Raw genomic sequence first — 26351 nt, forward strand, 5'->3', positions numbered from 1 at the left:
GCTCACGTCTACCATCAGCCGCCACAGGTCGTACCAACCCTCTACTCAGAGACTGCCCCGGTCACTTGCCGTGACCATCTGCCCGTTCACCCAGAGACTGCCCCGGTCACTTGCCGTGACCATCTGCCCGTTCATCCAGAGACTGCCCCGGTCACCTGCTGTGACTGCCTGCCTGGTCGCCACCCGCTCCCTTACAAGGACCGCCCCCTTGTATAGTAGCTCAGAGGTTCCGCCTCCCAGACCCGTTACACATGCTGCATGCTTTGTCCCTCTTTCTGTTCTTCAAACGTTGGGAGGTATGGGTGAGTATATTAACACACTAAGGCCATGGCCTAACTATCAGTATTTGGTCAGTATTCGGTCAGTATTTTTTCTCAGGAGTGGGAGCCAAAACCAGGTGAGGAACAATCAGAGAAAAGGTATAATAGAAACAAGTCACCAATTCTCCATTTATCACCCACTTCTGGTTTTGGCTCCCACTCCTGAGAGAAAATACTGACCAAATACTGATAGTGGGGCCGTGGCCTTACTCTACATTACATACACAGATTGAGTCTTCTTTAGAGACTCCCTATAGAGAAGGAAAAGCTGGTTATCCCATCTCTGCCTTCATCGATGTGCTGTATACATAGCACTGAATGAGCGCTGTGTATACAGTACAGGAAGCACTAACATGACAGCGCTTCCTCCTCCGGACTTCGCCATCTTGTGATCACCGGTGACCGGGAAGGAGCAGGAGCTGCTGTGCCAGAAGGCCCAGATCCCATTTGCAAAGCAGTCAGGAGGCGGAATGTGTCCTGGAATTTGGGCTAATTTACCAGCCCCAGTTACAGAGGAAATCAGATATAATAAAAATCTATGGATTAAAAATGTATTGTGAAATTCCCCCAAAAGTCTTTTATGACATTATAGGGGAAAAGAAAGCAAAAGTGAAAGGAGCCCCTGCTGGATCACATCATTATGTCTAGCTCTTCCCCCATCACAAAAACAATATATTTTAGTAATCTTTTGAGATTGTAGCAAAAATATGAAAAACAACCATACATTTCCTCTTGTTTCCACTACATCACTAGAGATGTCATGGTGTCCTTAGCTCTGCGCTTCCTATGAGGGCAATGTCAGCAGCAGTTATCTCCTTCCTCAAAATGAAACAAACTCGACAAAAGCAATGCTGCATCTCTATAGGGGGCAGTGATGTCCACCCTCCTTGCGCTGGCTGCAATGTAAGAAGGTCTCCGACAACATGGCTTCCACAGAGGAGACATAATGTGTGACTTGTTTCCCCCTAGTGGCGGCAACCAATGAGAGCGCAGAACAGTTTCCGGTTGGGCCGCATGTGGAGTGCTGAAGAGCAGCTGAACTACTACCGTGTGCGAGTAGGGTCATGCTGTACTCCTGAGTGATTGGCGTGGTGCCCGGCTGTCATGGATGTCGGCAGAGCAGTTCACAGGCTGGCAGCGGCCGGCAGGAGGCTGCACGTACACTGTGCGCGCTTCCAGCAGGCGAGGACCCTCACCAGCTCCCCCGGCTGCTGCCTCCTGCAGAGCCCCTGGCTGAGAGGTGGACGGCGGCGCGGGCTCCTTCCGCACAGCAGTGAGCGAACCGACTCTATCACTACTTTGTGGTTCTCTGTTATCAGCCACTTGAAGTTGGCGCGAGTTTGTAAACTAAATTCCACTTTCTAGAATTATACAACTGCTCCCAGAAAGTTCTCTAAACTTTAGACAGCTTGCAGGCTAAAGGGTTTGCAGTCCTATGTAAATCCCATAGACTTATATTGCACATTTCTGCTGGTGTCACCTGGATGACAGTTAACCCCTTGTGGCACATGCCTTTGTTGTGTGCACATTTGGCAGCACTTCTGATAACTGTGCTGTCCACAAACCGAGTAACCTCAGTACACCGGAGGACCCCGCTTAAGAAGCATTTACACTGCGCCATGTTAATCCACTGGGATCAAGTCGGCTGCTTGTTTAAAGGGGTTGTCCGGCCTTGTGGTGTAAAAACAGCAAGTGATATTAGGATTGTGCTTACAATACAGGAATGGTGATGTATAGCTCTATAGTAGAGGCTGTGGCCATTGTCCCTGTAATGACGGGTATCTGCTACATTGCACTGAAGAGCTGCTAATAGGGCTGGCACTATAGGCGCTAGTTCTTACTAGGTGTTGTGTAAGGTCACATAGTCGCAGATAGGTCGCAGTGTCTGGACCAGGAGCGGGTCTATTTGGACTGTGAAAGTCGGATGGATGAAATTGCCATTAAAAGGCATAAGTCAGGGTTCATCCACAACATCCAGGAATCCTCTTTTGGACTGATGCATAAATCCTAGAAAGGGTGAAAAAGTCTTGTGTTAAAATACAAATATCCTTTATTAGAAACCAGTGACGTTCCAACGCACGCTGATCAATAATGGATATTCAGGTACCGAAAGAATCCCGAGGCACATTGGCATTAGGGTTTAAAATCGAAAACCTGTAGCATCTTTGTTCCCATCCTTGGTAACTTCCATCCTGTGTCTTTCAGGTCTGTTATCCCGGCATACACAGTCTGACACGTCTCAGGCCACGTTGGCCAGTGTGGCTCCAGTGTTCTCTGTGGTAAGTTTCCCAGATAATCTCTTGTATATATAATGATACCTCCCACCTATTGTGTTATGGATTCAGCACATGTTTTTCCTTTGCCATGCGCAGTCCTCAAGGGGTGAAAATCTGTCCTGGAATCAATGTGTCTGAACTAAGGGCATTATGGTTATAACATGTTTATTCTATTATTACTGTTATACAGAATTGTCCTTTATAGTAGATGTCAGTGAACTATAGGTGAACGTTGTACTTTCCTGTATGACATTGTGTTTCCTGTTCACAGATGAAATTTGACAAGGAAGGGAACATACTGTCGTTTGGTGAGTACACACTGTTCTGTAGCATGCAGTATGTATACTGAATGGGTTTCCCCTTAGAGGATATAGGGCCGTCCAGGAGAATAGGATACATGCAAAATTTGATATAGTTGCAATTAAAAAAAAACAACAATTGATAAAGTCTGAAATAAAGGTAAATAAATCACCTGGTATATTTTTAAATCAATACCTGTCAGCAGGTTTTTACTTCTGGAAATAGATGGCTGGCTGATTAGGTGCTTGTCTCCCTTTTTAAAAACAATACCTTTGTCACCCTTTCAGAAAAAGGAGTCTGGGTTATTAACATGCCCCCCATGCATTTTTATTGGGGGGCATGTGCCTATTCAGCCATGCCACCGTTTCCAAACCCCCCTATATTCCCCTCTTTCCCCCTCAGTAGAAAACAGCTGTGCAATGTAGCCAGGAAACCGAATTTCTCCTGTGACTGGTGCCAATTTACCAGCCCCAGATAGGGTATGCACACATGTTCAGAATTTCCCGGAGGAAAATGTGCTACAAATACTGATTGTTGGCACGAAAAATGCTGCTTAAAATAAGTGGGGCTTTTTTGTGTAAATGTTTTATGCCTCTTTTTTTCCTGTTCATTTGAATGGGTGAAAAATGCTGCAGTAGCGCTGAAAGAATTAACACGTTGCAGATTTGAAACTGATTTAATCTTCAAGGAAAAAATAAGCAGCACATGCATAAGACTTCAGAAATCTCATTCATTTTGCTCCTACAGTAAAATTTTGCAGCTGAAATACAGCAAAAAACTTAACTTGTGAACATACCCTTATAGGGGTAGCCAGGTGAAAAAAAAATATTTAAATCTTGAAATGCCTCCAAAAGAACCTTATGGGGGGCAGCACAATGTGTGAAATTAAAAATAAGTAAAAAGCAGGAAAAAAATAAAGCCATTCCCAATACAAATTGCTTTTTTTTAGCCCCCCATGTCGGAAAATAGTGTCCCATATATGATAGTAATTGTAATGGAAAGGGGACCAAAATGAAAAATGTATTTTAGTGGTCCTTTGTGGTTATATAAAAAAAATGTGAACGGACACATTTTTATTTTCCCACCCGATACTCGTGGGATGCTAAAGTAAAAAGTATGAAAATAACAAAGAAAAATGACGCCCCACGTATCATGGAAAAAAAGACACAAATTATTTGAATATCCAAATGAGAAGAAATGTTACCGCTCTTTAAATGACATGTATGAAAATACAAATGTACTTGGTCAAGAGTGGAAGGGAAATGGTCTGATCTTGAATTGGGTAAGTCTCACCTTTAGGCCATGGCCCCACTATAAGTGTTCGGTCAGTATTGTTTCTCAGGAGTGGGTGATAAATGCAGAATTGGTGACTTGTTTCTATTATACCTTTTCTCTGATTGTTCCTCTCCTGGTTTTGGCTTCAACTCCTGAGGGAAAAAATACTGACCGAATACTCATAGTGGGGCCGTGGCTTTAATGCAATATGCAACAGATTAATCAACCAAATGTGTTTCAGTGGGACTCTGAAGTCCTCATAGTTTTTTGCACAGTTCTGCACGTACACCATAGTTATACCACAACTGATGTTAATAAATTGATAAATCTGCCCCAGTTTGGTTAGAAATGGTGAAATATACACACATCCCACGCACAAATCTGAGTTCTCCTTATGTGATTGTTATTTTATTTCGGCAGAAAGAAAGAAAACCGAACTATACCAGGAGTTGGGACTCCAAGCACGAGATCTGAGGTTTCAGCATCTAGTGAGCATCAGTTCCAGAAATAACAAGATCATTTTAAGAATGGAGGTAATATTAACCATATCCAGTTTTAAATTGGAAAATTATTTAGATTCTGTTCAAATCTAACTAAAGCTTTTAGTAAGCTGGTGTATACGCCAAACATGTCCTAGAGATCCATTTATCCAAACAAGGTCAAAAGAGATCAATATCAGATCTTTTGTATTGAATAGGAGCAGATCTGCAGTGATGCTGTTCTTCTCCATACACTGTTTACGTCTGGGCTCTTCCAGCGCTGCCCACAGCTGATCTATGGGTGTGTCGGACCCTCACCGATCAGATATTGACGACACTTTGATAACCTATCCTAAAGGCACATGGTTATTATCAATATTAGAGAAATGGAAAACAGTATATCCCATAAATGAATGAGATGGCATATTTCTAAATTTAAAAAAACTTTTTTTTTTTTTTTAAGGGTTTATTCTCTTGTCTTCAGTAGCACACAGCCCATTGCCTCGTGCTTGTCAGGGGTGGTATGCTTCTGACAGTTGACAGTTCGGACCAGTACCACGCATTGCATTGCCAGAAGCTTTGCCTCTATAGCATTGTAGAAGCACAGGGGCACTGAAGCTGATAGCTGAAGATCCTGCAATCCCGCCAGCTTCAGAGCAGCACTTGCAAGCTCTACAGCACAGATCTTGTAAGAGTTGTGCTCCTTGCTTAGCAGACTGACCACTGCTGATGGTCTCCAGATATGGTCAGTAACCTAGCTAACAAACGGTAAAGTATATAGTTACAAATCGTTCAGTTCTTGAGTACTTGAACAGAGGATTTTTAATAAGAGAGAAATTGTAAAGTTTCTTGTTTTTACAAGCAGTTTATTGTGAACCCAACAGCTAATACATGCTGCCCTCTTCATGTGCAGCATTTATCAGGCACTGGCTCTATGAACTATAATTATAAACTAAGGACTTGTATTGCTCAGTAACGAGAAGTGAAGATGTATGCATTATAAAATAAATATATTTTATTAAGTAATGCATTTAAAAATCAGAAAAGGCACTGAAAGATAAGAGACGTGGCAGATGATGCTAAGTAATGCAAATGATAGGCATACATCTATAGTGTTGCAGTAAAGTGGCAATTCATATAGTCATAGCAACCTATAAATCCTGCAACAAAACCTAACAGATGTTACAATATACTGAGATCACAAGTTAATTAAGCGAGCAAAGTACACAGTATATACCTGTAAAAAGATGTCAACTCTTAGTAGGGGAATGAATGTAGCACAGCTTCCCTCTGCCCCAACGTGCTTTTCTTCCAGCATCTTTGGGGGGGGGGGGGGGGCTGTCAGGGCAGGGGGAGCGTCACCTGTATAAATGTCAATGATCCAATGAGAAATTGGCTCATTGCGACGTTACTTACATGTGGACTTTGCGGTGCATGCGTGCCCGGCATAAGCTCCGGAAGTAAAAGTGACTTGCGGTGGTGTGAAGCATACATCAGTCTGTCCTGCCATAAGGGGGTGAAAGGGACGCCAAGCCCACTGAGTCTATCAATACGGAAGTCATGGAAACCCTCAGATCACACATGCTTACAGCCACAGGACTGTATAGAACTGGAAAAGGGTAACAGTTACGAAAGTAATTGTGTATTATAAGGGGTATAATGCATGATAACAATGGCTCCACACATCATATATGGACAAAAATGTAACAAGGCCACACTGGGATCTGTGTAATGAACTGTCAAAATAGTATTCTCTAGCCCCCATACACAAAACCACTATGGTAATACTGGAGCATATTATTAAGTTAATGGCCAATTTAATTAAATGACCAAATATTTGCCATTATAGTATTGCTGTTGAAGTTCAAGTACCCCAAAATAGAAAATTTAATATTTGGCATTAAGACTGACTATTGTGGGGAACTACCAGAAATATTTGACAATCCAGGGCAGCCGGTAGGAAGAAGCCTCCGGGGATCCCGAACAGCACTGGAGACTAGTCAGACAGGTGTGTCCACGGTGGCAGCATGTATCAGCTGTCAGGCTCACTTTAAAAGGGTGAGAGACTCATTAATTTTGGTAGTTAAACTCATAAAGGGTTGCCAACTACTTGGACCACCCTTTCTTAAATGCTCTAGTCCACCAAGTAAATAAAAAAAAACTTATTCTCCTCTCCCGCACCTGTGCCATTCCGGCGTTGTCATTAGGGAGGAGAGGGGGGATCTCCCAGCCCTCGGCTGCACTCAATCAGCTGCTATAACAGTGCAGGTGGTGAGTATAAGCTTTTTTTTTTTTTTTTTTTTTTTTTTTTTATTTGGCGGACTATAGTAATTAGGAAGGGGTTGTCCAAGTAGTAAACAACTCCTCCTTAAATATGCACCATATTCAGTATTCTCAGAGAAGCCACTTCACCCGATCTCCACTCGTATAATAGATGGCATTTTTAGGTATTCTGTGGAATGAATTTCTTTAATATTTCAGTATCTCATCCTGTAATGTAATTTTAAGTTGTTTGTTTTTTTCCCTTACGGTTTTTCCAGTTTGTAAAGGCTGTTATCACTTCTGAATATCTTCTAATATTGGATTATCGGAACTTCCATTTGGAGCAGTGGTTCCTCCGAGAGCTGGCCCCGCAGTTAGCAGGAGAAGGACAGCTAGTCACGTACTCTTTACCTTTTGAATTCCGAGCTTTGGAAGCAATCCTGCAGCACAGGGTAAGACATTATTGGTCATTCAGTGTGCTTACAGCTGGGTTGGATATTGTAAAGAAACTTGGTTTGTTTGTTTTTTTTTCTACCCTATAAATTAACTGGAAATAAAATTGTTCTCTTTAACTTTTGGGTCAATTAACAGCGGATGTACTCTCCCCAGATGTCTATTGTGTTACATATTATGGATATTTCAGATATCTTTGGGAACGGATCTCATTCAATCTGTAAGATTATATGTCCTTTACCCCTTCACCCCCCGATCCTGTTTTCACCTCCCTAACCATGACAAAATTTCCAATTCTGACCAGTGTCACTCACTTAATGTGGTAATATCTCTGGAACACTTCAATGGATCCCACGGATTCTGAGATATTTTTTTCCTCTACACATTGTACTTCATGTTAGTGATAAATTTAGGCCGATTATTTTTTTGCATTTATTTGTGAAAATACTGGCATTTTGGCAACAATTTTGAACATTTTGCAATTTTCTGACTTTTATGTCAACTTTTTTGAACAGATGATTATATCACACAAAATAGTTAATGTATAAAATTTCCCACATAACTACTTTACATCAGAATAATTTTCGAAATATAACTTTTTTTTTTGTTACCAAAGTATAAGGGTTAAAAATTGATCAGCTATTTCTCATTTTTCCAGCAAAGTTTAAAAAAAAAAAAAAAAAAAAAAAATTTTTTTTTTTGGAGACCACAGGCCACATTTTGAGGGGCCTAAATTACAGAATGTACACTAAAGTGACATTCTAAAAACTGCACCCCTCAAAGTGCTCAAAAGCACTTTCAAGAAGTTTATTAACCATCACAGTTTGTTGTGCAATTTCTTCTGAGTGTGCCAGTACCTCACATGTAATCTGTAAATTCTTTTCAGGCACAGTGCACAGCTCAGAAGGGAAGAAACACCTATTATAGTGCAGATTTTACTGTTATGGTTTACGGGTGCCAGAACAGCAGAACCCCCTCCCCCCTTGTGTGACCCCATTTTACAAATTACACCTCTCAGTGAATTAATCTACGGGTGCAGTGATCATATTGACACCACGGGTGTGTCACGGAATTTTATACCGTTGGGCAGTGAGGAAAAAATTAAATTTTTACCACAAAAAAAATTTTTAGTCCCAAACTTTACATTTTCACACAGGGAAATGGGTAAAATGGCACCAAAATTTAGCACACATTTTCTGCTGAATATGGCAATACCCCCATATGTGGCTGTACAGTACTGCGAGACTCTGGAGGCTATTTGCCTCCTGGAACGCAGATTTTCCTAGAATTGTTTGCGGACTCCATATACAGTGCCAAAAGAGCAGAATCCCTTTTCAAGTGACCACATTTTGGAAATTGCACCCCTCTAGGAATTTATCTGTAGATCTACTGACTATTTTAACTCCATAGGTGTTTTCCGGAAACCAGCAGCCTTGGATGTTGCTGAGTGAAAATTGCAAATCTGCCGTCATAGTATTTATTTTGGGGGGTGAAGAGCCATAAGCGTTTTTCCAGAACCTTTGTACTACCAGTAAGGTGGAAGCCCTCTATATTTCCATTGACAATGAGTGACCTAAGTGGGGTCTTGCTTTTTTGTGGATTGAGGTGAAGCCTTTATTGGGAACACTTTACGTAACATTTTGGATCACATTTATCCTGCGCTCTACGTTGAGCACTTACTCTGGGTTTCCATCTAAATCTCCGAATGATGTGATTGAGATGAAACCCCCGATGGATCGATTCACTATAATGAGCCAGCAGAGTTACTATTGACTGTCTGCCTCATTATAGGGAATCTTCCGCTTGGAGTTCTGTCTGAATCACGTATTTCAGAGATTTACATGGAAACTCCGATTTAAGCGCTCAGCGTAGAGCACAGGATAAATTTGCGCCAAGCCTTACTGCAATCTATGGAAAGCAAAATCAAGACCAGGTGAAGAATTGGTTTCATTTATTTTTTACGCCTTTCCTCGTTCGTTATAAGTGATGAGACTACTTTATTCTTTGGATCAGTTCGATTACAGCGATGCCAGATTTATATTGATTTAAATTTGGCTGCTGTCACAGACAACGCTTTTTTTTTTTTTTTTTTTTTGCATCAACATATTTTGAAAGCTATCATTTTTCTATTTTTCTGCCAACAGTCATGTGAGGGCTTGTTCTTTGCGGGACGACTTGGCCTTTTTATTGGTACCATTTTCGGGCACATAACATTTTTTGATCGCTTTCTATTCCAATTTTTGGTAGGCAGAAGGCACTTTGTCCTCTCCTACTCCAATATAACAAACCCACGTTTTCCCATTTTATGGTTTACTTCTATCTACAGGTAAAAGCTTTGGGTCCACCAAAGATTCCAAAGTTTCTAGAATTCGAGGTTGTAAAAAATGAAGTCTTCCTTGCAGTCTGTGGTAGGGAAAAAAACAGCAAATCAGGAATTGTTTATAGCTAGATTTGTTTATGGCGTTCACCATATGGTAAAAGTGATCAGGCAGTTTTTATTCTTCGGGTCAGTACGATTATAGCGATACCAAATTTCTATAATTTTTTTTATGTTCTGCCACTTTTACACAAAAAGATAGAGAAAAATCATTTTTACATCGGTATATTGAGAGCTCGAACTCTTTTTTCCAGGACGTCCCTCCTTACAGCACCATCAGGAGGTCGTCCTTCAAGAGGATAAAAGGCCCCTCCCTCCACCCCAACTCCAGTGTTTTTCTTGTCCCTATCAGGGATGGATACAGAAGAGGATTACTTTACCGGGTGCAGGAGTTCCTAAAGCCGGGCGCAGGAGGATCGGGCCGGGGTCCTCGTACTCCTCCCCTCCCTCCTCCCAGGGTCTGGAGGCCAACACCCCGCTGAAACCAGGGGTCCCTCAGCCTATGTCCGGTAGGAGTGGAACAGTCTCCCCCGCAAAGGGGATTCCGGCCGCTGTTGCCCTGCGCACAGCTCCAGCGTGTGCCACAGGATGGCGGAGACAGCACTTCTGGTTACAGAGGGAGCGATACGCGAACCTCTAGTAGCCGGCGTGCGTTTCACAGTGGAACGCACTTCCGGAAATTTTGAAAAAAAATGGCGCCAAACTGAAAATTTAAAGGGGAAACACCTTTTTTTCTGACGATGCAGATGGAAGACAGGTGAGAAAAGCTATCAGTCAACCGGCTCCCCAGTAATGGCAGATCAAACCACTGAAACCTTTCTGACACTCCGACTGAACCTCCAGTCCAAGTAAGTTACTGAGTACTTCCCCTCTTCTTACCACATTCCTATTTGTCTGCGGTAGTAAAGAGTCTTTTACTCCTTGTCATTTTAGGACAAGGAGACACCTAAAAAAGAAACGATGACATCAGCTCCTAAGAAAAGGAGATGCGCCATCTGTAACAAGAAACTACAGTACACATACGGGAAACAGTTAAGCTCTATCTGTATTGCAAAAGTTGTCAAAGAAGAACATTCCTCCTTCAAGTCAGACTTAAGAGCAATAGTAAGAAAGGAAGTGCAGAGTACGGTCACAAACTTAGTCGCTCCTCAGTGTGTGCCCCGTCTCAAGAGGCCATGTCAGGAGCTAAAGTCCAGTTCTGGGGAAGAAGAGTTGTCGGATTTTTCTGCCCCCGATCAGGACAAGGAAGACTCTATCACTAACCCCCCCCAGAAGAGAAGAAAAAATATTTCTTCTCCTGGGAAGATACCGATACACTGTTAACTGCAGTAAGAAACACTATGCTGATAGAAGACACTTACCAAGCATCATCAGTGCTGGATGAGATGTTTGGGGGTTGAGAACCCGCAGGAATAAGGTTTTTCCCGTGAATAATCACATTAAGGCAATGATCCTGGAGGAGTGGGAGAACGCAGAGAAGAAGCTAGTAATCCACAGAAGCTTCAGAACTCTCCTACCATTCGAACCAGAAGATAAAAAATTATGGGACGAAACCCCAAAAACTCATATACCGATTGCCAGGGTAACGAAAAAAAACATCCATCCCGTTTGAGGATTCGTCATCTCTAAAGGATGCAATGGATAGGAAGGCAGACAATCTCCTTAAAAGGACCTGGGAAACATCTGCGATTATAACAAAAGCCAATATTGCATCCACTTCAGTGGCAAGATCCATGAGCATATAGCTGGAAGACCACCTGAGGAGGAAGACATCCAGAGAAGTGACTCAATTCCGCTACTTAAGATGGCAACAGGGTTTGTCGCCGATGCTTCGGCAGAATCACTAAGATTTGCTGCTCGGAATGGGGCCCTTTCTACTGCATTCAGAAGAGCAATATGGCTAAAAATCTGGTCAGGAGACAGTCATTCTAAAAGTAAATTGTGTGCCATTCCCTTTTCAGGCCTTCGGGTGTTTGGTCCAGTATTGGATGAAATACTGGAGAAAGCCTCAGATGAAAAAAAGGGATTTCCAGAGGAGAAACCTAAGAAGGTGTCTTCCTTTCGGAAACCTCGTTACCAGCAAAAGCCATAATATTCCGGAAAAGGGAAGTCAGGTAGATGGAGCTACCAGAAGGGGGGTATCTCGAGGAATCCCCTTCCCACTACAAGTGTTAACACACGTAGAAGATGACGCCAGGAAAGTAGGAGGAAGACTCCAACATTTCCACGGAGCATGGATGAAGATTACCAACAGCCCATGGATTCTCCAATCTATCGCTCAGGGCTACAAGATGGAATTCGGACAGATCCCGCAGGGAAGGTTTCACCTGACAACAACCCAATCCGCCCAGGTCTCAAAGACTGCTAACTGATGTGAGAAAACCGATAAACTCAGGAGCAGTGATACCAGAAGCAGAACAGTCCCTGGGCTTTTACTCGGGTCTTTTTTCAATAAAAAAACCCGGGGACGATTATCGCACCATATTAAATTGAATCAATCAGGTCGACAATTCCCTTAATCGGACACAACATGGTGATGTGTACAATAGATCTCAAAGAGGCCTATTATCATGTCCCAATGCACCGTCACAGTCAAGTTTCTATGGTTTGCACTAAAAGAAGGAAACACCATTCTACATTACCAGTTCACTTGTCTTCCATTTGGCCTATCTTCAGCTCCACGTATCTTTTACCAAACTGATGGCCGAAGTTATCACGTTCCTCAGGGAACAAGGAATATTAATCATTCAATATCTAGACGACTTCCTGGTATTGGCAGACTCTCCACAGCAGCTGAAAACCAACCTAACATCAACCATCCTGACCCTAAGAAATTTAGGATGGATTATAAACTGGGAAAAATCACATCTTGTTCCAGAAAGAAGGAAGATTTTTTTTGGGAATCCTCCTAGACTCAGAACAACAAATGTCTTTTCTGCCGGAAAAGAAACAGACAGAACTCAGGGCCAAGTTCAAGAAACTCAGGAGGAGGATGAAAGTTACCATTCGAGAATGTATGAAAATCCTGGGTCTCATGACAGCTTCCATACCGGGAGTCAGGTGGAGCCAATTCCATTCAAGACAATTGCAGCAACAAATTCTATCAACCTGGAATCGGTGGAAAATGGTCGATCTGGACAAAAGGGTTTCCTTATCGAAGGTTACCAAAAGATCATTGACTTGGTGGACCTCCAAGGCCAACCTACAGGAAGGAGTCATGTGGAAATTAACCCCATTCGTAACTCTCACTACCGATGCGAGCAGCAGAGGCTAGGGGGCTCACATAAGCAGTCAATACTTGCAAGGTACCTGGGGGACGCAGGATCGTCCCAGATCATCAAATCTGAGAGAGCTTCAGGCCGTCTGGGAGGTGTTGAAAAGGTGTCAAAACATCTAAAAGGTCAACATGTCAGAGTTTTAATGGACAACATGACATCAGTGGCTTTTCTCAAACATCAGGGCAGTCCACATCACCACCTTCTACAATCCTTGGGGGGGGGGATCTTCCAGTGGGCAGAAAGATCGGTCCTTTCAATATCTGCAGTGCATCTAAAAGGTTCCCACAATACAGTAGCAGACTTCCTCAATCGAGAAACTGTTCTACAGTCAGAATGGGAGTTGAACCGGGAGGTGTTTCCTCAGGTAACACATCGATGGGGCATTCCCCAATGGGATCTCTTAGCCACACGGAAAAACGCAAAGGCAGAAAAATTCTTCTCCCTCAATCCAGAAGACAGACCAGCAGGGATAGATGCTTTATCTCAAAGATGAATCAAGTATATGCATTCCCTCCCTTACCCTTGATACCTTGGGTACTAAAGAAGATTCAGGAAGACCAAGCCAGGGTGATAATAATCCTACCTTTCTGGCCCAAGAGAAGTTGGTTCCCCTTACTGAATAAAATGTCCCTGGAGGATCCAATAATCCTTCCGGAGAGGCAGGACTTGCTGTTTCAGGGCCCGATATTTCATCCCGATGTGAAGTTTCTCTAACTTTCGGCATGGACCCTGAAAGGCAGATCCTGAGATCTAGGGGCCTATCAGACGTAGTAATCTCAACCATGCAAAATAGTAAGAAACCTGTAACATCGGCCATCTATACAAAAATCTGGAAGAGATTCTGTTCACAGTATCAACCAGCATCTGGGAGTTCCGTTCCAGACTTCCCTAAAATACTAGATTTCTTGCAGACAGAGTTTGAAAAAGGTCTAAGACCCAGCACATTAAAAGTACAGATTACTGCATTGAGCGTTTTCATAGATTATCCGCTAGCTCACCATCCATGAGTAGAAAGATTAATTAAGGCTACAACAAGGTTAAGACCAACAATTAAATCCCACATCCCACCATGGGACTTAAACATGGTCCTAAAGAGCCTATGCAACAAGCCCTTCAAGCCTCTCATAGAATTGAGCATAAAATTCCTCTCACTTAAGACAGTGTTCCTAGTTGCAAAAACCACAGCGAGAAGGATAGGGGAGATTCAAGCATTCTCAATCAGAGACCCATACCTGAAATGACTAGACAATTGTATTATCCTCAGGTTAGACCCAGCTTTTTTACCAAAAGTAGTTACCCCTTTCCATATGAATCAGGAGGTGGTCCTACCCTTTTTTTGTCAGGACCAGGAATTAGCCTTCCACTCACTTGATGTCAGGAGAGTAGTTCTACAATACTTAGCGGTCACGAAGGACTGGCGCGTAGATTCCAACCTATTCATACAGTTTGGAGGAAAAAATAAGGGGGAAAAAGGCAACAAAATCTACATTAGCAAGATGGGTCAGATCAGTAATTAGTCTAGCTTATTAAGCTGAGGGGAAGTCCCCTCCTGAAAATTAGAGCCCATTCTACCAGGGCTATGTCTTCATCATGGGCCGAAAAAGCAGGGGCATCTGTGGACCAAATCTGCAAAGCAGCAACTTGGACAAATCTGAACACCTTCTGTAAACATTATAAATTGGACATTCTATCAGGCCAAAAGATGGCCTACGGAAGGAAGGTCCTCCAGGCAGTGGTCCCACCCTAAAATGTATACTCTGGTATTCTCCTGACGGTGCTGTCAGGAAGGATGTCCTGGAAAGTAGGCATTAGACCTACCGGTAATAGGGTTTCCAGGAGTCCCTCCAAAGAAATGTCACCCCACACCATTACTGACCCACTGCCACACGGGTCATGCTGAAGGATGTTGCAGGCAGCAGATCGCTCTCCACGACGTCTCCAGACTCTGTCACGTCAGTCACATGTGCTCAGTGTGAACCTGCTTTCATCTGTGTAGAGCACAGGGCGCCAGTGGCGACTTTGCCAATCCTGGTGTTCTGTGGTAAATGCCAAGCGTCCTGCACGGTGTTGGGCTGTGAGCACAACCCCCATCTGTGGACGTCGGGCCCTCATACCACCTTCATGGAGTCGGTTTCTAACAGTTTGTGCAGACACATGCACATTTGTCGCCTGCTGGAGGTCATTTTGCTGGGCTCTGGCAGTGCTCCTCCTGTTCCTCCTTGCACAAAGGCGGAGGTAGCGGTCCTGCTGCTGGGTTGTCGCCCTCCTACGGCCACCTCCACGTCTCCTGGTATACTGGTCTGTCTCCTGGTAGCGCCTCCAGGCTCTGGACACTATGCTGACAGACACTTCAAACCTTCTTGCCACAACTCGCATTTATCTGTAATCCTGGATGAGCTGCACTACCTGAGCAACTTCTGTGGGTTGTAGAGTCCGTCTCATGCTACCACAAGTGTGAAAGCACAACCAACATTCAAAAGCAACCAAAAACATCAGCCAGAAAGCATTGGTACTGAGATGTGGTCTGTGGTCCCCACCTGCAGAACCACTCCTTTTATTGAGGGTGTCTTGATGATTGCCAATAATTTCCATCTATTGTCTATTCCATTTGCACAACAGCATGTGAAATTGATTGTCAATCAGTGTTGCTTCCTAAAGGCCCCGTCACACTAAGCGAGATCGCTGCTGAGGCACAAGTTTTGTGAAGCAACAGCGACCTCAGTAGCGATCTCGCTACGTGTGACACGTAGCAGCGACCAGGCCCCTGCTGTGAGATCGCTGGTCGTGTTGGAATGGTCTGGACATTTCTTTGATCGTTGAGGTCCCGCTGGGTAGCATGCATCGGTGTGTTTGACACCTTACCAACGACCTTGTTGACGACTCAGACACAAACACATAGGCGTTCATCGTTATACAGATCGTTACGGGTCGCCGCATCATTGCTGCGTCGTTGGGAAGATCTGACTTGTTTCACCAGCTACCACATAGCGACGCAGCAACGATCCCTGACAGGTCTTATCGTTGTCTGGATCGCTGTAGCGTCGCTTAGTGTGACGGGGTCTTAAGTGGACAGTTTGATTTCACAGAAGTTTGATTTACTTGGAGTTATATTCTGTTTGTGTTCCCTTTTATTTTTTTTGACGGACACACTTTAAGCGGAAATACATATATTATACAATGGATAATTTAAATACTTTTTTTTTCTTTCCAGATTAGCACTCTCCAAGGAAGACTTCATTTTTTACAACCTCGAATTCTAGAAACTTTGGAATCTTTGGTGGACCCCAAGCTTTTATCTGTAGATAGAAGTAAACTGCATATCCTGTTGCAAAATGGGAAAACGTGAGTTTGTTACATTGGCGGAGGAGAGGACAAATTGCCTTCTGCATTGGACAAGAGGAGGCAAAATATACAAATATTTTCCTTCTATTTATTACCTGTTTATTTTACAGTCTTTCTGAACTGGAAACTGATATAAAAGTTTTTAAAGAAGCAATTCTGGAAATCCTGGATGAAGATGAGCTGATAGAAGAGCTGTGCCTGACCAAGCTGTCTGCCCCTCCAGCACTGTATGTATGACCCTTACACGGTGCTTATAGAAAGATTGTTTTACACAGTATTTGAATGTGTATTTATTTAGCTCTCTATGGGTCACCATGAAAAGTAGTACAACCTTTTGATTCATTATTGAGACTATACATCTTTTAAACTTATGAGATTTGACCCAAGACATGCCTCTCATATTAGCACCTTCTGTACTACTACAAAGGACCCAATTCATGAAGGCTGGCATTCTGCAAACCAGTCTTGATAAAGGGAATGTTGGCATAAGATGCGCCAAATTCATGAAGAGGTGTGCCTCTTAATTTGGTGCATCTTTCAACTGCCATGAGCCAACGCTAGAAATGTATGCAAGCCATGGGCTGCCATATATTTGTCATAATTTATACCCAGTGCTGCCCGAGCTACACCCTTTAAAAAAGTATTTTGTCTAACATAATAAACATTAGAATACAATGCAGTTAATTTCTGTATACTCTAGGAAACCAGTATGTAGTAATATAGAATTCCTGAGTATTTTGGCTGCTGTTGAGATTTTCTCACTATTTCTGATAACAACTAGAGCAGTCACAATTTATTCTCATTTACCATTACACTATAAAAGGGAATGGCATGCTGCTGATGAGGTCATGTTAGAAATCAGGCAGAGTATGGGCTCATAGACTTTCTATTGAGCCTATACACCACTTTTGCGCATGCGCTTAAGCCTCCCTAACAGTGTGCTGGAGAGGGGCTTTTCAAGCGATCTGGACCACAACCCCCACAGATCTGCTGCACATGCTAACAGTGTTATCCAGGACTAATCTCTTTATTCATTTATTTTTTACTATGGACCTATGAACTAACAGGCAGGTAGTTGCTAACTATCTGCCTGTTTTGGCCACCGCCGATCCCTGCTTGCTCAGTGCGGTCACAGACCTCTCCTGTTGGCAATTCTGTGGCTTCCACTGACATCACAACAGAGCAGCTTCTACCCTTCTGTCGACAGTGCGTGACAGCTGATGTCAGTGATTGACAGCCGGCTCCTCGCTACCTAACTATGGTAAGCTGGCTGTCAGTCAGCATGATTCAAGCCGTCACGCCCCATCGACAAAGAGCTGCTCTGTTGACGTGAAGCAGCAGAATCAGCGAGTCTGTTCTGCGTTGGCGCGGGTAGTTAGTAACTACCTACCTGTTCTTGGGTCCATAGTAAAAAAAAAAAAAAAATAGTCCTGGAAAACCCCTTTAACGAGAACCTATAATTAAAAAAAAATAAATGTAATTGATAGGTACTCTAACTCGGAAAGCTAAAAGTAGCTGGTTTACATAAAAGAGCATCTTTAGAAGGGTTAATGAGGGAATACATGGTGTGTGATATCAAAGCATGTTTACTGCGTGGTACTAATATGTAATGTTTGCAGTGAAGAGGGCACGTCTCGGATAGATCACACAGAAGAAATGGAGCTGCTTCTTGAGAATTATTACAGACAAGCAGAAGATCTGGCAAATGTTGCCAGAGAATTGCGTGTTCTAATTGATGACTCAGAAAGTGTGATTTTTATTAACTTAGACAGGTCAGTTTATATGTCTTATCTTGTATGTGATGTGTGTGAGTAAGTATGTGTTTATATAATGTATATAGTGTTTTGGCGTTGTTGTCCATATCATAAAGGAAAAATACACAAGTGTTGGGACACACCTCTTAATGATTGAATTCAGGTTTTTCATTCAGTCCCATTGACAGGTGTCTTTTGCTGATACCTGCTGAAGTATGGATCGTTCTAAAGAGCTCACAGAATTCCAGCGTTATAAGATCAATTTGTGAGATTTCTTCCCTCCTAAATATTCCAGTTAATTGTGAGTGGGTATTATTGAAGAGTGGAAGCATTTAGGAACGACAAACAACGTGACCATGAAGTGACAGACCCCATGGAGTGACAGACCACTGAGCTGCATAAAAGTCCCCAATGCTCTGTAAACATCAGCACAAAAACTGCACTGGGAATTTTGTATCATGGGTTTCCATGACAGAGCAGATGCACGTCAGCTTTATATCAACAGGCGCAATGCCAACTGTCAGATGGAGTGATGTAAAGCACCCTGCCACTGGAGGCTGGAGCAGTGGAAATGTTTTCTGTGGCTTGACAAATTACGCTTCTTTATCTGGCAGGTTAATGGACGAGTCAAGAACATTAAGAACTTTAATGTTAATTAATGAAGTCATGTAAGAACATTACCTGCCTGACTGCATTGTTCAACTGTAAAGTTTGGTGATGGAGGGATAATGCTATGAGGTTGTTTTTCAGGAGTTTGTCTAACCCCCTTAGTTCCAGTGAAGAGAAGTCTATCTTAATATGTCAGCATATCAAGAGTGATCTGCATGATAATTTGCCTCCAGAGATTATTTTACATGAAGGGGGGTTACCAGTGTGACGTGTAATGGCCGCTCTCTGGTCTCCTGACCTCACTGCAGAGCTGTGTGTGATTATACCTCACACATCTGCAGGTTCCTCTCAGCTTCCATCTCACAGGCAGACAGGGCAGCAATATTGTTACAGTACAGCAGAGCTGTGGAGTCTGTAAGCCAAACCTCAAACGCCGATGCCACAGCACGGCCTCACTACTGAGCATGTGCGTAAAGTGCAGCACAGATTCATCTCAACTAAAAGCCGAGATCCTTAGACCAGGAACAGAACAGGCATTTATAGGACGTTTCAGAACTGTCCCAAATTCTTATGAGAAAATTTACAGCACGTTCTGCATTGAACTACTGTACCCAATTTATTATATATTTTAAGAGTCGGTCCATGTTATACTGACTCCACCAAAATGGACACAGACTCCACGACTCCGACTCCACCGCCAAGGTGAAGGCTGCAGCAGCTAATGTGTTTTGCTATGAAACAAAGTTTAGTTCTGTGTTAGTTACATGTCTCACACTGGTAATGCCCCGTTTCATTTACTAAAATCTCTAGAGGCTGATTCTCATGCAGATCAGTGTCCGGCCCATAACTCTGAACAGCTCATTTACATAATAAGAAAACATGGAGTACACAGCACCACTTAATGAATTTGGCGCATCCCTCCATGCGCCACAACAGAGATACTACTGGAGTACAAAACGCCAGCATTTATTATGAGTCTTAACAGGTGAGCGTTGCCATGCCCCAGTCTCTCACCAGATCCACCCATTTTGGCTGAGCTGATTAAAACTGGTGTGAAAACTTTAAAATTTGCAACATTTATTTGCAATTTTTCAAAGCTTTTACGCCAGTTTTCTGTCGTAAAAGCTCTAATGAATCGACCCCTGTGTTTTGTTTTTATGGTGTTTTTTGAGTAGGTCCGCTCCGAAAAACTTGCAAAACGCTCAAAAAATCTTCCTATTCATTTCTATGGAGAAACGACTTTTCTGTTCATATATTCAGTCTTTTCAGCGTCTTTTTTAAATGCTTTAGGCTTTCAAAAATGCTTGGTGGGAGAAAAGAAAGTGAGTACATGACATTTCTTTAAAGCTGCTCCTGATGTAAAACTCTACAAACTAGAGATCTGTCCACATTTTGTCTTTCAGTCATCGGAATGTGATGATGAGACTGAATTTGCAGCTGACCATGGGAACTTTCTCCCTTTCTCTTTTTGGTCTGATTGGAGTGGCTTTTGGGATGAACTTGGAGTCGACTTTTGAAGAGGTTTGTTTTTATTTATTTTTTCTGACATATGGGATAATTTAACCGTAGAGATATATCCAGCACCTATATAGCGGGGGCTGCATGGTACGGCTACAATGTAGCGTGCCTATGCGATTTGCCTTCCATGTAGATTAAATGTGCTAAGGGCACTTTAAAGGAAATCTGAATCTAAATTATTAATATGGGCATACTGATTATAGAATACTAAAAAAAAAAAAGTCCTATCTCTGTCTCATATCAGATGCCTTGTTGTTGATAAATCATCTTTTATCACTTGTGTAAATGACCTCTTCCAGGCTATGGGGAGGACGCTGTCTGGAAGATAACTCTGCCTCCAGAGATTATCTTACATGAAGGGGAGTTGCCAGTGTGACGTTTAACGGCCGCTCTCTGCTCTCCTGATATCACTGCAGAGCTGTGTGTGATTATACCTCACACATCTGCAGGTTCCTCTCAGCTTCCATCTCACAGGCAGACAGGGCAGCAATATTGTTACAGTACAGCAGAGTTCAGAGAAAAGCAAACAATGTGTTTGCAAGAAGACAAAGTTAATTTCCCCTGTTCTGTGTTAGTTACTTGTCTCACACTGGTGTCTTCCCCTTCATGTAAACGAAGCTCTGGAGACTGTTATCTTCCAGGCAGCATCCTCCCCATAGGCTGGAAGAGGTCATTTACATAAAGAAACGTAGATTTCTCTGGAATAAGAAGACATCAAATCGCAGATATTATTTTATTCAGCTTCCTATTATCTACATGGCCATGTAAATGGCTTTGGAGGGTTGATCCTAATTCCCTTTAAATCAATAGATGTAGCGTGCAAAACATTCATTTGGTCCCTGCTACATTAACATCTGGATATTAAGGTGAACAGTAGTACACACCCCATTGATCATTATATTGTGTAACTTTAGGATTCACACGGAGGCCCGGGCAACACAACTACATGCTGCACAACAGCAATTCTCCCAAAATATCTGTGCACCTTGTCTGCAACTTGCTGCTTTTTGGAGCAAAATTGCCAAATTGCAGATAAGTTTCAGGCAAATCGCAGTCGCATGTGACTTGCATTAAAGTCTTTAGCAAGTGAGTCACGTGCAAATTGCGACTGTGTCGCAGGTCTCAGTGCAACATCATAGGACATCATGAGATGGAAAGGCGCAATGTGATGCTTGGTGCCATGTAGATCCAGCCCAAAGCAGGGATCAGGGATATAAAAATCTTTTTGGAAAGGTACGCAATTCAGTCTACCCTCATGACTGCCTAGGCCAGTGATTGTTTGCAATGGCTGTAACAGTTGATGGCACCTAATTAGCTGTAGAAAAGTTAACATGGCCATGTAATGACAGACAGAACAGTGGTGCTGATGCTGTGGAGGTTTAAATGGGATAGTCGTGTTTTTAGGATGGGGGGGGATTGTCGCTTTATTACAGCGTTTCCAGTTGTTGTTTTTTAAAAAAATAACTTTGGACAATCCCTTTTAATGTATTTGTACATGACAGTAAAATTAGTTTCTTACTGAATCTGACTTCACATTTCATTGTTATTTTCTTTGTTTTGTTTTTTCCTCCCCTGTCTTAGGATCCCCAAGTTTTTTGGTTCGTTACTGGAGTTATGTTCCTAGGAAGTGGCCTGATCTGGCGACGCTTGCTTTCTTTTCTTGGAAGACATCTTGAGCCATCAAAGCCACCTTCAGTATGTAATAGTAAAATATATGTACTGTATATCTATCTCAAACTTCTCTTTCATATATAGATAGAAGAAAGTAAATATAGGAGCCTATTGGGTCCATGGATTTGGATAACCAATTGCCCCTATATATTTTGAGATTTGAGGAGACCTCTGTTATATTTGTAGGTCCAATAGACTGCAATCAAGAAAGGAGCTTTATTAGTGTTTTTATGCCTCTATTTCTATTGTTTGGAATATGATCTGAGATGCAATTGAAGTGTAGAATTTCAGGTTTAAATGGGTTGAACAAAAATATTAGGAGTTTCATCTATTTTTCTACAAAGCTTCCTCATTTCAGGGGCTCCAAACTAACTAACTAATTGGACAAATAAATTTTACCATAAATTAAATGTTCATTTTTAATACTTTGTAGAGAATCTTTTGCAGGCAATGACGGCCTGAAGTCTGGAAGCCGTGGACATCACCAAGCGTTGGGTTTCCTCCTTTGTGATGTGTTGTTGGTCTTTACTGTTGATGACTTCAGTTGTTGCTTGTTTGTGGGTCTTTCTACCTTAAGTTTTGTCTTAAGCATGTGAAATGCTGCTCGATGGGGTGGAGATCTGGTGATTGACTCGGCCATTGCACAATATTTCACTTCTTTGCCTTAAAAAAAAAAAAACCTCTTGGGTTGCTTTCGCTGTAAGTTTTAGGTCATTGGACGGTGCTTCAGAGTACAGATGGACAATCAGCCTTGCTGCATTTGGTTGAATCTGAGCAGACAGTATAGCCCTGTACATTTCAGAATTCATCCTGCTGCTTCTGCTTTCAAACACATCATCAATAAACACTAGTGCCATTGGAAGCCATGCATGCCCATGCCATCACACTGCCTCCACCATGTTTCACAGACGATATGGTGTGCTTTGGATCATGAGCTGTTCCCATCATTCTGGGACAGGTTGATCTCAGTTTCATCTGTCTAAAGAATGCTTTTCCTCAAATTAAAGCCGAGAGTCTGCAGTTTAACCCCATAATGATTATATAACTGTACCTTGAATATGTTTTAGTAAACAGCTAAAATGACAAAACTTGTCACTGTCCAAATACTTCTGGACCTAACTGTGCGCTCTCTTTAACATTGAGATTGCAATACCAAGAAGGATAAGTTGTGGAATCATGCAAAATGACAGGGCTACTAGACATGTTAATGATATGTAAATTATGAAAAAAAAGATGGAAATAAAATTTTCAAATCATCTTTATTTTAGTATTATGAGCGACACATGCAGAAATCCTTGCACTTGCCTTGGCTGCTATCAATGAGGTTATTATTGGTTGAGGAATATTTTTCAACACTGAATGCATTTGGGCCTGCAAATCATAAAGATCCGCTGCTGGCAGCTCCCTTAGCAATTGCCGACCTAGGCCTTCCTAGGTGTGCTGTATGGGAGACAAATCTGGAGATGCTCCAGGCCATTGCACGGTTAGGTCTTGTGGGCTGCTTCCAATATCACAAGCAAGATGTGGCCTGGTGTCTGGTTGAAAAATTTTGGAGTAATTGCTTTCACCCACAAATCACTAACGCTGAGCTGGACACAAGCAGACTTGTGACTGCCAGGACGCCAAGACTTTTCCTTCTTGGTGTTTCAATTTCAAAGTTGAGGAATGTATATACATACACACACGTGACTTGAGACAGACAGGAACATATAGATGAATATGGATAATTGAGTAGATCACTTAGTAACATTCATGTTGATTTTCAAAAATGTTTGATTTTTAATTGTTTTTTTTATCTTGTTTTTAAGATCTGGAAGAGAGCATTCCCCTTCAATGGAAGAGCAGATACTACAAATGGGCATAAAGTATAAGTTTCCCTGTGAGGCCAGAAAGCTATGCACATTGGACCGGACTGCTACTGAACTTCTGACTGTTACAATCCTGCTCTTTGCCATCCGGTTGCACACTCCAGGATGTGGCAGTCATGTTGCTTGTACACACATTAATCAGATCTGCCTGGGGCACCACAAGGCATAGATGTATCACCGAGCAAACCCATTTTCCTAAAGAATACACCGCCCCCTGAACATATTCGCTTGCACCTTAAAATATTTTTTGTTTATAATTTTTAGAATGTAACAACTTTTATAAAAAGAAAAAAATATGTAATGAAAACATCAGGTTTATTGGTCTAATGTTGAAGTAGATTAGCAGACTGATACTACTTTAAGGTACAGTGTGTGGTTAATGTGATTTTTTTTTTGTAGGTTAGTCCCTCACCACAGTGCCTTGAGGATGCCAGTCCTTGATTTCATGTTCCCTGTTGTACTTTGCTGCTGTTAATCTAAAAAATATTATGTATATCTATTTATTATCTGTAGATCTAATGCATTGTGCCTTACTGACTGTTGTTCCTTGCAATCTTAAAGGGAATCTGTCAGAAGGTTTTTGCCACCTAATCGGCAGAGACCCTGATTCCAGAGATGTCACTTACTGGGCTGCTTGCTATGGTTTTATCAGCAGGAGATAATCACTAGAGGACTAGTAAACCTGCTGCCATGTTGTCCTCCATACTCATGGGCTCTGTGTAACTCTACCCCCACCACTGATTGGCAGCTTCTGCCTATGCACAGTGTACACAGCTGTCAATCAAAGCTCACCGTTCAGGGAACTGGTTTTATCAGCAGATTATCACTATAGGATCAGTACTTCTGTTGTCATGTAGTTCTCCATATTAATGATCTCTTTTAACCCCACCCCCACTGATTGGAGCTTTCTGCCTATGCACGCTTTGCTTGAAAATCTGCCAATCAGTGATGTGGGCAGGGTTATACAGATCTCCGCATTCAGAGAACTGGTAGATCTGCAGAAGATACAAGTTATTTTATCAAAACTACAGCAAGCAGCCCAGTAAGTGATGCATCGCTTTAATTGGGGTCTATGCCCCTTAATCAATCATGCTACCCTCAAGTGGGGTAGCAAAAATCTGGTGACAGACTACCTTTTAAGGCAGGGTTCCCCAACTCCAGTCCTCAAGGCCCACCAACAGGTCATGTTTTCAGGATTTCCTTAGTATTACACAGGTGATAATTCCATCATCAGCACAGGCAATAGTTACATCACCTGTGCAATACTAAGGAAATCCTGAAAACATGACCTGTTGGTGGGCCTTGAGGACTGGAGTTGGGGAACCCTGTTTTAAGGGATCAAGAATATTACCATATTGTTATAAAAAAATTATGCAAGAGTAGAGCACCCATAGTAATTTTTAGCATCCTTACTTTACCTCCATTTGAGTTTATTTTTTTGGAGCCTCAGCAGATTTGAAGAGAATCTTGGCATGTTTTATCAGAAATATCACTTCTAAGGTTAGAAGTAACATCTAACAAAGCATTGTATGCTGGCACGCAGATTATTTGCCTCTTCAAAGCATGGAGTCCTATGGGAAAGCCATAGACTGAATATCCACTGTGCCATATGGATAAGCTCTAAGACTTGCTGACTGCTACTACTTACCAAAATTGGAGTAATCTGAAGAGTTACAATGGTTTAAAGTAGGTTTCAGGCTTTTGATATTGATTGGTTGTGCTTGGGTAGGCCATCATTGTATTATTTTTGGGTATCTGATCCTTAGGACTCCCACAGCTCAGCAATGCAGTGGCTGTAGAGGTCCAACCTGTACCCAGTACAGTGAGGTTCATGTTTCTGTGTCTGGTACTGCAGCTCTGACCCATTTGCTGAGCGGAAAACCATGTGAATAGTAGATTAGAGCATCTCTGTATTAGGCCACGGCCCCACTATCAGTATTTGGTCAGTATTTTTTCTCAGGAGTGGGTGATAAATGCAGAATTGGTGACTTGTTTCTATTCTACCTTTTCTCTGATTGTTCCTCTCCTGGTTTTGGCTCCAGCTCCTGAGAAGAAAAAATACTGACCAAATACTGATAGTGGGGCTGTGGCCTTAGAATTGAAGTAGAGGAGCGAAAAAGCTCCAGTGAAAGCTGCAGGTTCTCCATTCTGCTGATTGTGCAGGCTCCAACTGATCTGTTCCATCTGAGCACACTTTGTGGCCACATTAGGTGACAGTCATCCAAACCCATTGATTTTGTGGGGAGTAGACGATTATCTGATGTATATGGGGGCCTCCCGACTTTAATTCGTACCACTTTCTGTTTACTGCTTTTAAAAGCTGTATGCAGTTATTACTTTATGATGAGTACAGGGATTTATATCAGTAAATTTGATGGGTTTGTGCTGTCATGTTTAGTATCTATTGTATATACTTTCACATGTAAAAATATTTTAAATACGGTAGTTTATGTGTAATTTTAATACAACTTGTCTATTTATTACATTTGGAAAAGAGCTTTATGTAAAGTATGTACTTTATTACAACGTAATTTTTATGAAGAATGCAAACATGAGCAATAAATACTAT

At 42.2% G+C, this 26351-nt stretch overlaps 1 protein-coding gene across 1 annotated transcript; it reads left to right on the forward strand.

Annotated features, from left to right (window-relative positions):
* Nucleotides 1-1306: 1306 nt before the first annotated feature.
* MRS2 (magnesium transporter MRS2) lies at nucleotides 1307-24963 on the forward strand. The gene is made up of 11 exons (XM_073678852.1): nucleotides 1307-1593; nucleotides 2526-2599; nucleotides 2868-2904; nucleotides 4592-4704; nucleotides 7191-7364; nucleotides 16232-16362; nucleotides 16473-16589; nucleotides 17982-18134; nucleotides 20129-20246; nucleotides 21825-21938; nucleotides 23723-24963. Exons 1-11 carry the CDS (start codon nucleotides 1425-1427, stop codon nucleotides 23783-23785), a joined length of 1263 nt encoding a protein of 420 aa, XP_073534953.1. The 5' UTR covers nucleotides 1307-1424; the 3' UTR covers nucleotides 23786-24963.
* Nucleotides 24964-26351: the final 1388 nt, after the last annotated feature.

The sequence above is a fragment of the Phyllobates terribilis genome, unplaced genomic scaffold (genome assembly GCF_046119375.1).
Source record: "Phyllobates terribilis strain yellow unplaced genomic scaffold, ASM4611937v1 Scaffold_4__5_contigs__length_816908805, whole genome shotgun sequence".
NCBI lineage: Eukaryota > Metazoa > Chordata > Amphibia > Anura > Dendrobatidae > Phyllobates > Phyllobates terribilis.